We start from the raw sequence: 14964 nt of genomic DNA on the forward strand, positions 1-14964 counted from the left end.
CTTTTTGTGAATGTTTGTTCACAGTCATTTCCTTCCTTTTGCTTGAGTGACCACTTAAAAACCTCTGTCCCATTCTTTCTTAAGTGATTCTAGCCAATTAAGGATCACATGCTGGATGTAATGATGGTACGGAAACTCTGGAGTCAATCAGATTTGACACTTTCCTGAGCATCACTAAGGGTGAATGGCTAATTTGGACTCAGGTGGTCTTTATAGGAAAGATGACTAAATAGCAGGGGGGAGGGGGGATGCACCTTGGGATCAGACTACATGCTACCTTACACAGAAGTCAGTTTCTCTCTCCCCCCCCTCCCGTTCTGTGGCAGGTCAGGGAGGAAGGCAGCAGTCACCCATCAAACCATTTCACAAGCCACTTCTAAAGATAGTTTAAAATGAATAGCACACATTTAAATTAGAAGTGTGCTACAATAATAAGCAGCAATGTGGGCAAAATATGTCAAATGTTTTTCCAGGTAGATGATCATCATCAAACAAACTTCACTATCAAGGGCAAATTAGATTATGTAGGGTAAGTAGAGTAAGGAATGTTAACTGAAATTTCAGTTTTTCTGATGTCTTTGATGAAGTTGCAAGCTTCACAAATGCATGCCTTTCAGTTTCATGTCTGCTTAGACAACAGTTCTCTTTGGTTACCTGGAGCTGAACTTCTTGATCTTTCCTAAGCATCATTGCCACCCTTATTGATGTCATGCACATATTATACAGATGCCATATACGTGTGGCATTAATCAGGATGACGCTGAAGAAAACATGGAAGTATTTGGGGATATAAAGAGGAAACGTCTTACAGGGATTTGTTTGAATAGCTTCAGTTTCTTGGCAAAATTGCTGATCAGTCTCAGCCAATGCCTTCTCACCTGCCCTTACATTCTGAATTTGGTTGATCTGGTATATCTGGCTTGCTGTTCATCTGATTTTGTAATGTTAATAAATACAACCATTCTCCCAATGTTTTGTCTTAAATGTCTTCTTTTTAGGTGTGGGGGCAATTGTACATTTTTCTATTTTAAAAAAATGCAGATCAGTTGCACGTTCTGAAACGTTTTCTTTTTGCTTCTTTCTCCTAGTTTGCTCCCAGTTTTCAAGAGGAGTCTTTGCTATTTTTGGATTTTATGACAAGAAGTCTGTAAATACCATCACATCATTTTGTGGAACACTTCATGTCTCCTTCATCACACCCAGCTTCCCAACAGATGGAACACACCCGTTTGTCATCCAGATGAGGCCAGACCTCAAGGGAGCACTTCTGAGCTTGATTGAATATTACCAGTGGACCAAGTTTGCATATCTCTATGACAGTGACAGAGGTAAGGTGTTCTTCATAACTTATGGAAATTAGTTTTGAACCACAAACCTAACTGAAATGATGTAGGAGCCCGAGAGTGCCAAGTATAACAGAACAGAACAGTAGTAGATAGGTAGCCGTGTTGGTCTGCCATAGTCAAAATAAAAAAAATCCTTCCAGTAGCACCTTAAAGACCAACTAAGTTAGTTCTTGGTATGAGCTTTCGTGTGCATGCACACTTCTTCAGATACCATAGTTCTTGGTATGAGCTTTCATGTGCATGCACACTTCTTCAGATACACTCTTCAGAACAGAACAGTTTTGTAAGTTCTGGCCTTGGGTGCTTAAGGAGAAAAGGTGACTGCTGTAATATGGTAAGTAGCAGACTGAACTGCCTTCTGGATCTAAAACATTGCTTATGCGTCTTTTTTCTTTCTTCCTGGAAAAATAAATAAATCAATGGGTGCATCTCTACAAGTCATTTCAAAAGGACTCCTGCAGAGGAAAATATTATGTTAGAACCGGTCCTTTGAGAGTAATAGACGACTTTCACTTAAAAGTAATGGTTTTCACAGTATGAATTTCCCTAGGGAAACTGGGTCAGTTGTCATGTAGGCTCCCGGTGCATATCATCCGCCGATCTATACCAAGATGGAAAATATTACTAGCTGGAACCTTATTGAATTTTATTTGTAGTTATCCCTGTGGAAAGCTGTGACAGTGTTTTCTTAAATGAAGAAAGTTCACTGCAACTCCCTCGCTCTAAGAGCATTTTTAATGGCAGAAAAATGTTATTAAACGATGCCTGGGGGCGGGTCTGAGGGGGAACCTAGGCAAAAGGGGGGGAGTGTGCAATATTCTGCTGTTAAAGTTTCTCATTCCCCTTTCCTGCTGTGTTGCAGTTAGAGGTGTCAGGTCGGGACACTTGCAAAGTCAGATACCCCTGTTCAATGTTTGTAGGCAGTATCAAGGTGAAAAGCCTTGCCCAGCTCAAGTGGACCTCTTACTGCAGTTCTCCTTGTGTAGGTACCTTTCACAGGTTATGACTTATCCATCCAACCATTCCCTCGCCTGTTGCCCCAAGCCACCCACTGCACTTGCACCTCTAGAACATGGCACTAGACTGGGGGTAGAGACCATGTTTATACCTATTATGTGCTTTACACAGGAAAAGACCAAGTTGTGCCTTGTGAGGAAGGCAGGCATTGTTTGCCAAGGAATGGCAGTGTCACATATAGAGCCAGTTTGGATATGTATTTTCATCTTGCTATCCTGTGGCTTAAGATTAAGAATCTGCATTTCAATTTACCTGGGGATTGCAGATTTATTCATCTTAGGGTTTAATACTACTAGTGTTTTATTAGTATTAGGGTTTTAGGGGAAAGCTAACTAGCCTGGTGTACCAGGGAAGGCTGGAAGCATTGGGGGCTGAAGAGGATGTGTGGATCTGATGATCATTCCTGACTTGCTGAAGCTAAGGTCCATTCAGTTCAGATTCTGAAAAGATTACTCATGTATAAAAGCATTTCTGATTTCCTTCAAGTAGCAGCCCCCTCTGTTTGTCCTGATCCCTTGTGTAAGGTGCTGGGTAAGGCGCTGTCCCTGAAAGGCAGCGTTGTCCTCCATTATGCATACATAGAAGTACTCTCTACTTGAGCATGAGAAGTGAGACCAGGGAGGCGGGGAATAATGATGGCTGATTAGGACAGTGTTCTCAAAGCTACTAACATGAGTTTGACCAAACCACGGGAGGCTGTGGAAGACAGGAGTGCCTGGTGTGCTCTGGTCCATGGGTCACGAAGAGTCGGACACGACTAAATGACTAAACAACAACAATGTAATGGGAATGGGATGTATTGCAACTGGTGTGGTGTCCTAAAATGTAGCCAGTCTTAAACAGCACTAAGTAGGTGAGTGAGTTATTTATTTCTTTTATACTATTCAGATCTATTTTTAAAGATTTGAATCAAAGTTAATCAACTAGCAAATTTAAATTTGCATATATTTAGAGAAAATACCATGAGCATTAACAGTTCACCCTCTTGGGGAAACTTTTGACTTTCTCATACAAAAGTGTTCAGGGTCTTTTGGTGTTTACGAGAGCCTTCTAACCATAGATTGCACAGGCCACTAATGATTCTGCAGAAATAAAGCCATTCCCCTTACAAGACCATTTAAGAGGAATTGTTTTTGACAATATTGTGACATTAAACCACTGCAGAAGCAGCAGCGAGTTATGGCTTGGATTTGTTCTGTTGCCCACATATTATTTTTCTGTTGTGGAAACTGAGGCATAGGGAAGTGAAAGTTCTTATCCTGCAAAGTTCTTATCTTGATAGGCTTGCTTGCAACACTGCAAAGTGACATTTAACTAGTCTCTATTGTCTGCCTTCTTCCTGTAAATATCCCTGAAAGCCATTTTACAAGCATCGTCTTTATTTAGGGCTGAATGAAACATTATGCACAAGTGCAAGCTGGGTCTAATTCAAATTGTCTTTTCCCACACTAAAAATCTTGCAAAAAAAAATGCTGTGTGAAGAAAGATCTCTCTCTCTCTCTCTCTCTCTCTCTCTCTGTGTGTGTGTGTGTGTGTGTGTGTGTGTGTGAAAGGGGGGGAGGGAGATAGAAATCTTTCTTTGCAAGATTTTTAGTCTGCTCCCTCCCTCCCCAACACAGCTGCTTGCCCCTATTACAGACACACATCTGGAAGGCTATAGTTGAGGGAAACTGCTTAGAGGAGTTTGAGAATGGAAAAGTGTCAAGAGGGGCATACATGTACACTTTTCAGCTTCATGTCACCTCCTTCGAAGTTGGTGTTCTGGTTTGGGGTTGTTGTTTTTTTGGTTTCTTAAAGGAGCCCATGGGTTGAATTGCATCAGTTTGCTTGTAATGTCTAGTTCCGCTCATATAGCCCCTTTTTGCATTCACACACACACAAGCAGCTGCCTTGTGGGAGGGAGGAAGTTTATGCCCCTGTTTATTTTGCAAGCTCACCTTTGGGAACTACAATTCCCAAAATGCTTCATTGCCTCATTAAAGAGCTTTGCCAAGCCGTAAGACACTTTTAAAGGGCCCTTGACACACATTTTGGCCTGCTGTCACACTAAAAAGGCTTGTACAAGTGCCAGAAACTTATGTCTCTTGTTTTCAGCCTCCTAGAAGAAAATAAATCTTATTAACTGGGACAAACCAGAAATGCTGGATTTACCTGTTAAAGGTGTTAGAACTGAAGAGACACAAATATTTTAAGAATCAGACAGCTGAAAATTTTTAATTGGCAATAATTACTTTTAAGGGACCTATCTAATAGGAGACAAAGGAAAAGGAGCAAATGGAAGATAAACTTCTGCAGAATAAACAGAGAAGGTGCAACAGGGTGCAAGCAGAGATAATTTTTGAAATTTTGGGGATGAACCAAGGGTTCTTGGCAAATGAATTTCATTGATTCAGATGCTTGGTAAAGCCTGGCTTTGTAAAAACAAAGACTTTGTCTAAATATGATTATTTTTGTACTGCTGGAATTTGTTAACCAGGTTGGCATTGTTAACTCATTAATGTAACTGTAAATATGTTGTCTTTTTTAAGGGATTGTACTTGTTTTACTTTGTTTTTATTACTCTTTTTTAAATACCTTGAGTCTCTGGAAAAATAAGTGGGATATAATTTTTGTTAAAGGTTTATTTTAGTCAGATTCCAGATGTATTCCTTACTCAAAATAGTGTTTTTAGGAGAGAAGCTATTTGGCATGTAAGAAAGCACCTTGAACACATCCCTATAATGTTTCAGTGTACTTACTTAAACCTTTATTTGTGGTCCATGTTTGGATGTTTACAGACATTTCAAAACCTTGAGACCTGGAAACTTTTCAAAATGTAAAAGCTCAGACTTTGGTCCCATTTTTGCAAATTTTGCCCATTTTTAGGTCCATAACTACCTGTTAAGCTGTCAGTCATGTTTCTGTACTAAACATTAACTTTTCTATAGATTCCTTCCTGTCCATTTTCTCTTATCTTTAGCAGCTGGGGATAGTAGTCAGGACCTCTGATGGAAAAGTAGGATTTTAGAGATTCCACGATACAATTGAGTCTTCTGGTTATTTATTTATTTATGGAAATAAAACATCACTCTGACATTTCACATCATTTCCTCAACCCCTTTGACAGATTACTGTCCTCACCAGGCAGTCTCATTATGGGCACTTGAAGTTCAGGAGTGTTTTCCCTTGTTCCAAATTAGGAGCTCAACATTTAACATATTAGAAAGGAGGCTCGTTATATTAGATTCCCTGTTCCCCTCAATCCACCGCTTTGGATAATACAGTGGTGCCCCGCAAGACGAATGCCTCGCAAGACGGAAAACTCGCTAGACGAAAGAGTTTTCCGTTTTGGAGGTGCTTCGCAAAACGAATTTCCTATGAGCTTGCTTCACAAGACGACAATGTCTTGCGAGTTCCTGCTGGTTCCCCCCCCTTTTTTTCTAAGCCGCTAAGCCGCTTATCAGCTGATCCGATCAGCAGATAAGCCACTAAAAGCCGCTAATAGCCGCTAATAGCGCTAATCCGCTAATCCGCCAATGGGCTTGCTTCGCAAGACGAAAAAACCGCTAGACGAAGAGAATCACAGAACGGATTCTTTTCGTCTTGCGAGGCACCACTGTATAGTGTCAACATGGACATGTGCAGTAGTAGCAGGAACCATATACCGTACAAGGAATTTTTAAAAACCTTAGGAGGTCCTCTCCACACTCCAGAAGTAATTAACTTGTTCGATTACATTGGGCCTTTTGACATTTTCTATAGTGTTTAACAAGCGGAACAATTTGCTAGCTTCTTCAAAGGTAACTTTGCAATACTTCTGCTCTCTAAAACTGTAGCTGCACTGCAGGATAGGCTGGGTTTTTGTTTTTTCAGCATTTTGATCCATGGCCTTTTCTTTTTCTATGTATTGTAGGTAATCAGGGATTGTGTAACATAGAACACACAAGAAAAAGTTTAAAAGGAGCAAGGGGGAGATTAGGGTGGGGCTGAGCAGCCACTCAACTCTGCCTGCACATAGAAACTGATGGCAAAAGCATACCCTCCAACATTTCTCTGATAAAAATAGGGATGTCCCATTCCATAATGATAATTTATACCCCACACATCTTACTGGGTTTCCCCAGCCTCTCTGGGCAGCTTCCAACATATGTTAAAAAGACAATAAAATAGTAAACATTTAAAATATTTAAAAAAGCTTCCATCTGCAGGATTGCCTTCAGACAGCTTGGGGGGGGTCAGATAACCCCAGTGAAAATAGGGGCATCCTACCACACCGTCCAACATTTTTCCAATGAAAATAGGAATGTCCTAAGGAAAAGCAGGACCTTTCAGAATCAAATCAGAAACTGGGACGGCTTCTCTAAATCAGGGATGTCCCTGGAAAATAGGGACGCTTGGAGGGTCTGCAAAAGCAAGAGGCTAGAGTGTTGGACTAGGGTCTGGGATCTGAACTGGTAATGATGGACTAGTAACAAAACCTTCGGGTCATAGTAGCTCAATGCAGATGTTGACCCAGTGTGCAGCAGCTGGAACAAAAGCCAAATTTAATTATAGGGATCATTAGGAAGTTCACATAAATTTTTTAAAAAAATGCAGTTCAGAAGGGGTGGGATCTTGTAACCAATTTGCAGTTGCCCCCCCACCTCCCAGAGAAAGTGCTGGGAGGAGCAGCGATGATGAGTCCTCTTCCCCAGCCTACTAGACGTTCTAGAAGCTATTACTAGTCTTACAGAACTTAAAGAGAAGGCTTTAAATGTCTTGTCTCTCAAGCCCAAAAGCAAAAAAAACAACTCAGTAGCATTTAGTTATTGATTCAGCTGGTGTAGCTGTATTATTTTTTCTCCTGACAGGCCCTTTTTCAAGAGATGATGCCCAATGGTAGCATAGAAACTCTTCTTCCCAGAAATGATAAAATGATAAAATCTCTTCCAAAATGAACCTGTAGTGCAAACAAATGGATGTTGTTATAGGAGCTCACATCTTCACTGCACAGAAATTCCTAGGGATCCAAGAAAGTTATGGCCATTGGTTCATTTTTTAAAAAAAAAAATATGGGAATTCTGGTTTGCTGAGCTAGTTGTTGAGCTATCCTAGAAATAAATTAACCAAAGAGCCATGCATCTGGAGTTGAGTCTTTATTGTTTTTTTCTATCTTGCCAGGTTTGTCGACACTACAAGCTGTACTGGACACTGCAGCTGAAAAGAAATGGCAAGTGACTGCTATAAATGTGGGCAACATTAATAATGACAGAAAAGATGAAACATACCGCTCATTGTTTCGGGATCTGGAGGTAAAAAGAGAAAGGCGAGTCATTCTCGACTGTGAACGGGATAAAGTCAACGACATTGTAGACCAGGTTTGCTCCCCTCTATTTTTTAATGCCTAACAGTGTAAGTGTATATGAAATGCTCCCATCATGATTTATCATCACAATTTATTTGTGTTGGATCCAGCGTTGGTAATAAAATTGCATTCTTTTTTGCATACTTTGGCAATGACAAGAGCATTCTGATAACGCTGATGCGTGGAGCAGAAAATCCAGTTCATCAGATTTTTTAAAAAATCAAATTTCTATTGTGGTTAATAAATGCTCTCGGTGTTTAATGCACAGTTCTCATTTTCACAGTAACTTGGATCCAAAGGGTCCATGTATGAGCACACGGTGCTTTTGCTTACACCTGGATAGGAGGAAATTGCTGATTCCCACCCTTGGCTTTCGATCCTTGGCTGTTCTGCCAGGGGCAGAGAGCAGGAAGGGCTTAGCTGGCCTGGACTCTGCTGGTTATAAACTGGCCCCACTGCCATCACCTGCTGGCATTGAGCCCAGTCTAGGTCCAATTATTACACCAGAGACAGGCTGGTGTGAAGGAGGGTTTTAGCTTCTCTGTGCTGTGAGTGATGGGGCTGTAGATGCAGCAGTGGCTGCCCCACTCTGTCGCTTTCCACTTCTACCTGGCTGGCATTAGAATTGCTCTGTTACTCACCTGGAGCTGAGCAGATTGAAATGCTTTTGAGCTGGAGTGGAAAGTGAATCTGTGGGCTGAAGGCTTTAGGTAGAATGCCTTGCTTCCATCATTTCTCAAAGCAAGACCTTTTCATTTTGGCACTTCATCAAATGAAGTCCTCTATAAGACTCCTATTATGTACTTCTGACCATCAGAGAAGATTAAAAGGATGATACCTGAAATGAAACGTGGAGGCCTTGGTTTGATCAATGGTAAATTAAAAGATACCCAGTCTGATCTATACTACCTAGTTAACTTGAAGTACTTGGAGTGTAGCCTGTTTAGCTCCGTTGACATTTATAGGACTAAATCGGGGGGGGGGGACAGACCCCAAGTTCTTTAGCTGATTGCAGAACAGGTTGTACTTCTTCCATAACAGTAGCTGTGTTTTTTTCCCTAGGGAAGGCTTGCAGTTGGCTCATCCTCTTTTTGAGTCTGTGAATGGTGCAATAATGCTTCTGTAACACAGGGCACAGAAGAGATTTCAAAGCTCAGTTGGTTAGAGTGTGGTGCTGATAACGCCCAGGTTGCAGGTTGAATCCCCGTATGGGACAGCTGCATATTCCTGTGTTGCTGGGGGTTGGACCAGATGATCCTCAGGGTCCTTTCCAATGCTACAGTTCTGTGATTCTAAGACAGATATAAAATGGCCAGCCCTTGTGTTAGCACCATATACAAATAATATAGCATACATGTGGGAATTGCAATGTCACACCCACACCATATAGTTATAACACATTACTCCCCCATGAAGAATCCTGAAAAATTCCCGTCACCCTTAACAAACTACAGCTCCCAGGATTATTTGGAGGAAGCCATGTGTTTTAAATGTGCTTTAAATGTATACTGTCAATGTGACCAAAATGTTTCATTGTATCCTGGCCCAGTGCCAGGACTGCTTTTCTACTGGTCAGTCAGGCACCCTATAGGTCAGTGGCAGTCCTACATTTTGGGGGCCCTGAAGCTTGAACTATCATGGGGGCTCCTTCACAACTAGCAACAAGGTCTGGATAACCACAGTCATCTTCTTCAAGGGGGTTGTTCTATGACAGATCAGCATAATATTATTATTTTTTTAAAATTAAGTACCAGTACTACACCTCAGATTTTGCTTCAAATTGCTGTACCATGACACTCTACCTTTACAACATTTGTGCTTTTGGCTTTCAAACTTTGGGATTGTTGAGATATATACAACAAAAAATTAATCCGTTTGAGCTGTGTGGCTCAAATTGGGTCTACCAGACCTAATTGTTTTAAGCAACGTGGACTAAAGTCGCTTCTGGGACCCTCTGGGATTCGGGGCCCTGAAGCTTAAGCTTCATTTGTTTCATAGTAGATCCACCCCCCTGGGTCAGGCTTGCTCTCTCCCAGGGGTAATATAAGTAAGGAGCTCAGTCAGGCCAATTCACTGACCCTCAACAAGGCCGCTGAGCATCCTTAGTCTTCACTGGATAGTTCTTTGGGTATCGGCTGCCATTTTATACTCACATTGGAGTAAACCCCATTAAACTCAGCAGGTGTATACATGTATAGGAGTTACATACAGATACTTTTACTTTCAATTATTTTTAGGACTGGGCCAGAATTGCTCCCAGTTTTGCAGGGCCATTCATCACCTCGTGAATTGAAGAGGTGTTCTCTTCAGCATTCATACGAACCCTGAGAATAGGCCTTGTGGGGAGGAGGCTGGCTGGACATTTTAGAAAGTTTTGTCCAATTGGAACCTGGCATGCTGAGAGTTTTGCACTGATGCTGTTAATTGTGATTAACACTGCATTAACAACAGTAAAGATCCCACAGCCACCTTGTACAGTGACTAAGGAAAGCACAGGCCTTATTGAAAACAAGCAATATATATATACATATATATATTTGGAATTCGTAATATGTCCTGCCTTATTTGAGATTGTGTTGGGTTTCCCCACCCCAGAAATGCTCTCCACAAAGCCTTCAAAAGATTCAGCCCAGAACCATATCTTTTCCAGTGTAATCCATAATTAATCCCACATTATTTTATGAAGTGTTTCTTCTAGTATATGTGACATTTCCCTAATCAGATAAATTATATATTTCTCTTGCAGGTTATTACAATTGGCAAGCATGTAAATGGATACCACTACATCATTGCAAATTTGGTAAGTTAATTTAATACTAATAACCACAATTTAGCTCCCAGATATGAAAGTGGGGTTTGTTTGTTTGTCTGGTTTTGGGGTAATTTCATATGATATAGTTCATCAACAGATTAGATTGCTGTCTGGAAAACATCTTATAGAGCTGTTCAATAATTTGAAGTAGAAGAGGTAACCATGGATCATTTCAGAATTGCGTGAAATGATCATCCCCCTATCTAACAAGCCAGTTTTCCCACTCTGCCTTGCCCATTCCTCTTACTCACCCATCTCTTCTCATATTCCTCTTCTAACCCATTTACTGTAGCCTATTATTTTCCATGTGTTTATTACACATGGATATCAGGGATCAGGAATATGCCTGTTGGTCCTATTTCTGACATGATGCATGATGCTGCCCTTTCCCATGACATTTGTGCATTGAGTGGTTATGTCAGAGAAGGTACCATGAGCCCAAGACCCTCTTGTTCTTTTTTTATGGCTTACTGTTAAATCATAAAGGGATCAATAAGGTTACTGTTACTTCTGACAGTCAAAAAATATGATGCAAAGGGCCTTCTGAACATGCATAGACTACAGGTGCTTCCTTCTCGCAGCAGTTCTTCCTTACAAAAGTCTACTCCTGAAGACCAATGCATTCCCTGAATGACATAGTCTCTATTTCCCTGAGCTCTTAAAGGTGAATGACAAGGCAGACAGCCAATTAACTCTTGGAAGTCTGCAGTAATTTTTGTTGGAAAGAGAAGAAACCCTTACATGAGGAAAAGTTTTACGAGTCAAATGTGTATGTGAACCTTTTAGTGTTAATGTTTTTCTTACTAAAATATGACAGAAAAGTTGAATAACTGGCCAACTGACCAATGTGTTCAATGCCTAGGGATTTACTGATGGAGACTTATCAAAAATACAGTTTGGAGGAGCCAATGTATCAGGTTTTCAGATAGTGGACTATGATGATCCCCTGGTGTCAAAATTTATACAGCGCTGGTCAACATTGGAAGAAAAAGAATATCCAGGAGCACATACTAGTACAATCAAGGTACGCTTTTGCTAATACACTTGGACTAGGGTATACTGTGGGAAAGAAGTGTTCGTTGTTGTAGTTGTCACACTAATAATGAATTCTGGAAGAACAGCTTTGTGAATCTATTCTAGAAAAAAAATGATAAACCTGTGGAAGATTGAAGACTAATAATTTTGATGAGGCATTAGCTCTCACAGACTAGTGCTCACTTCATCAGTTGCATGAACAACTATCCCATGTGGCAGAGTCAAAGGATAGCAGTGGTTGTGTCACATTTCTGTGAAAAATTAACTACCGTGCCCAGAATTCATATGAAATAAAAGCAATAACTTCTTCATAATAGAAGTCATTGATGAAAATAGTCTTCCTTGCTAATGTCCTAAAGCAGGTTCATTACTTTCTGTGATGCGAATGACACCCCCAGTCTTGACTGAATCAGAATTCGATAGAATTTAATTTTATATCCATGTTTCAGACTGAGGTGGTTTAATGGCCCAAGGGAAGGTATGCACTAATATGTCATATCTGTGACTTAAAATAGAAGAACCTCAACACTGCGACAAAGATGTAGTGATTAAAGGGGAAAGGAAAAAGAGAAAGACAGTATGAGCTGTGGTGGTTAGATATTAGTTGTGGTGCTTCTCGCCTGGTGCTGCTTTTAAATTTTCATATTCCGCATGTGTTCGATAGAATATTCGTTTATTGAATTCCATCGCCAGTGTGCTGCATGGCTTATGCTGGTAGCTTAAAGGCAGGTACGTAGCTGTTGCATTTCCCAGTTGCCTTCCCCCTCCTGCTTCTCGTAAGCTGCAGTGACACCGGTTGTGAAAGGCTATTGCTGTAGCTCTGCCTCACCTGGCAAGTCCTACTTTCCCATCCCTCCACATTTGGCAGCCTCTGCTGTATGGAAGAGCCTTACATAAGAGGAGGGGCCTCTAAACATTATTTGTTTAGAGTTGTTGGAAGAGCTGTAGATTCTGAAAGCTGTTTGTGACAAGAGGATGAAAGTTTTGGCATTCTGTATGGCTCTTTTTCTTCCCCACTCAGCCCCGCTGTTTTAATTAGGCATTGTCTTTCCAGAAGCAGTTTCCATAACCTTCTTCTTTTTTCCTCCTCCCACCTTCGGCAGAACATTCAAAATTATTGACTCAAAATTGGTTCTGGGAAGTAGGTTCATTTTCCTACAAAAATAGAAAAATATTTCCAATGTGCATATTTAATTCAGTTTATGTAAACTGGGGCAACTTCAACACAGAACTTGGATGAAAAGGAGTGCAGAGCTTTAGTAGAAATGTTATAAGGAATTAAGTATAAATAGATTAACAGAAAATTAAAGGAAAAAATAAGGCAAGAATGTGTTAAGATAATTATAGGATAGAAAACAGAGGAAGATGGAAAGGAACTGCTGAAACAATTAATAGAAGTGGAATACAAAAAGGGAGATGAGAGGAGGTCGTTGGAAATAAGCGAATGAAAAATAAGATATTGAAAATGTTTGAGGTGTTTTTAAATTGTTTTTGTTTGTTTTTGTTTTGTTTTGTATGCAGGGTTTTTGTATTGTATTTGTATTGTTCTTCTTTTTCTTTTTCTTTTTTTGTTTGTAGTGTTGTGTTGAAACTGTTCGAAAAGTAATAAATATCATTTAAAAAGAAAGAAAGAAAGAAAAGGAGTGCAGAGCATATTTATGAAATGCTAGCAACGGAGACTGCTTATTTATTTATGATGTTTCTATGTTGCTCCAAAGCACAGAGATCTCTGGGCAGCTTACAACAAATAAATTAATTTTAAAAGCCATTGCAATACAAAATTAAAAATAAAACTCCAACATCATAAATGGCATAAATACAGTTTTAAAAAACCCAACCCCAAAACACATCATACCCCAAAGTTGAAAAAGATATTAAAAACCTGAGGTGCCCAGACTGCAGGAGTTATTTTAAAAGCTTTGGTGGCCACAAAGGTATTCACCTGAAGCTGAAAAGACCACAAAGATCAAATCAGACAAGAAGTCTTAGGAAATCTGTTCCATAACCAGGTTGACCAGGTGGTTATCTGCCTCAATTCGAACAGCAAGTCTACTCAGAGCACGACTTGTTCCACCTTGATATCCCAAGTTACTAAAGCTCAGTAAAAACTATACCTTATTTCATCACCAAAAGAATTCTGGGCACTGCAGTTTACGCCTCACAGAATTACAGTTACCAGCAACCCATAACACACTACAGTTCCCAGAATTCTTTGAGGGGAGAAATGTGCTTTGAATGTGCATTAAATATAATGTGTGTACAGAGAAGCAGAAATATGACAGCCTCACCCCAGTACCAAAGTACAGCTCCAGAAATATTTTGCAATTCAGACTCGTCGTTTGATAGCAATCACTACTTGTCCTCAAGTTGCCTCCAGTTCCCCTTCAGTACATTTCCACAAGGAAACACACAAGGCCACTTTCTGTTGTGAGCATGATAAGCAATAAAATATGACTGACATAAATCAGTATGTCATATTACAACACAAGGATGTGAGATATAGTACTAAATGGAAAGAGACATTTCCAGCCCAATTCACACCCTCAAAAAATGCATTTTAAAGGGAGCATTGTTTATTTATTTAGAACAATCTTCAGAGTTTGTTTCTAACATATTTTTCAGGATTCAAACCACCACCCCCTTTGATTTCTTAAAACATTGGTGGGGAAAGGAATAAAAGTCCTGCAGATTCTGTCCCTTGCACTATAGTAATTTATTTCTATTGTTGTAGACGAGAGAGAGGGGGGGGTCCATTGATTTTCAGTCTGCCATCTCACAGGTCCCAGTTTGCACAATCTTCTGCTGTGCCTATGCAGAGAGATTGGTAAGTGGCCTGAACAGAATGAACCAGTGATGGTGCAAGTCACCATATGATGGCACATCGCTTTACTACTACAGCATAGTTTGGGCTCCCTTTGATTGTTGTTGTTTAGTCGTTTAGTCGTGTCCGACTCTTCGTGACCCCATGGACCAGAGCACGCCAGGCACTCCTGTCCTCCACTGCCTCCCGCAGTTTGATCAGACTCATGCTGGTAGCTTCAAGAACACTGTCCAACCATCTCATTCTCTGTCGTCCCCTTCTCCTTGTGCCCTCCATCTTTCCCAACATCAGGGTCTTTTCCAGGGAGTCTTCTCTTCTCATGAGGTGGCCAAAGTATTCCCTTTGATTACTAAAGCCCAAAAAGTCTGAAAGACCAAGTTCTTCCCTACAGACCCTCTCAGCAGAGGTTGCCCTCTTGGTAATGCTACCACCCTCAGAGTGTGGGGGGCTGGGGGAGTGAGCCAGGAAATGGCATTTTCTGTGGCAGCCCCTATGTTGTTGTTGTTATTTATTAACTGTATTGGTTGCTCTTCTTTGCAAGGTAACTCAAAGCAAGTTGCACTATATAAACAGACTCGTTCTTTAAAACTGGCATAAAAGAAAACAAAAA

The 14964-nt window shown here is 40.5% G+C and overlaps 1 protein-coding gene across 6 annotated transcripts in view; it reads left to right on the plus strand.

The window, feature by feature from the left end:
• Positions 1-14964, plus strand: part of GRIA2 (glutamate ionotropic receptor AMPA type subunit 2) — a 78096-nt gene that overhangs the window by 40490 nt on the left and 22642 nt on the right. For all 6 annotated transcript variants that reach the window (XR_014223230.1, XM_082237199.1, XM_082237201.1 and 3 more), the window contains exons 3-6: positions 1089-1328; positions 7503-7699; positions 10433-10486; positions 11361-11522. Coding sequence is in view for 5 of the 6 variants with exons in the window: in XM_082237199.1 (XP_082093325.1) it covers positions 1089-1328; positions 7503-7699; positions 10433-10486; positions 11361-11522 (653 nt within the window). In the remaining variant the exon portion in view is untranslated. The remainder of the gene's footprint in view (positions 1-1088; positions 1329-7502; positions 7700-10432; positions 10487-11360; positions 11523-14964) is intronic.

Source organism: Podarcis vaucheri, assembly GCF_965113315.1.
Source record: "Podarcis vaucheri genome assembly, chromosome: 9".
In the NCBI taxonomy this organism is placed as follows: Eukaryota; Metazoa; Chordata; class Lepidosauria; order Squamata; family Lacertidae; genus Podarcis; species Podarcis vaucheri.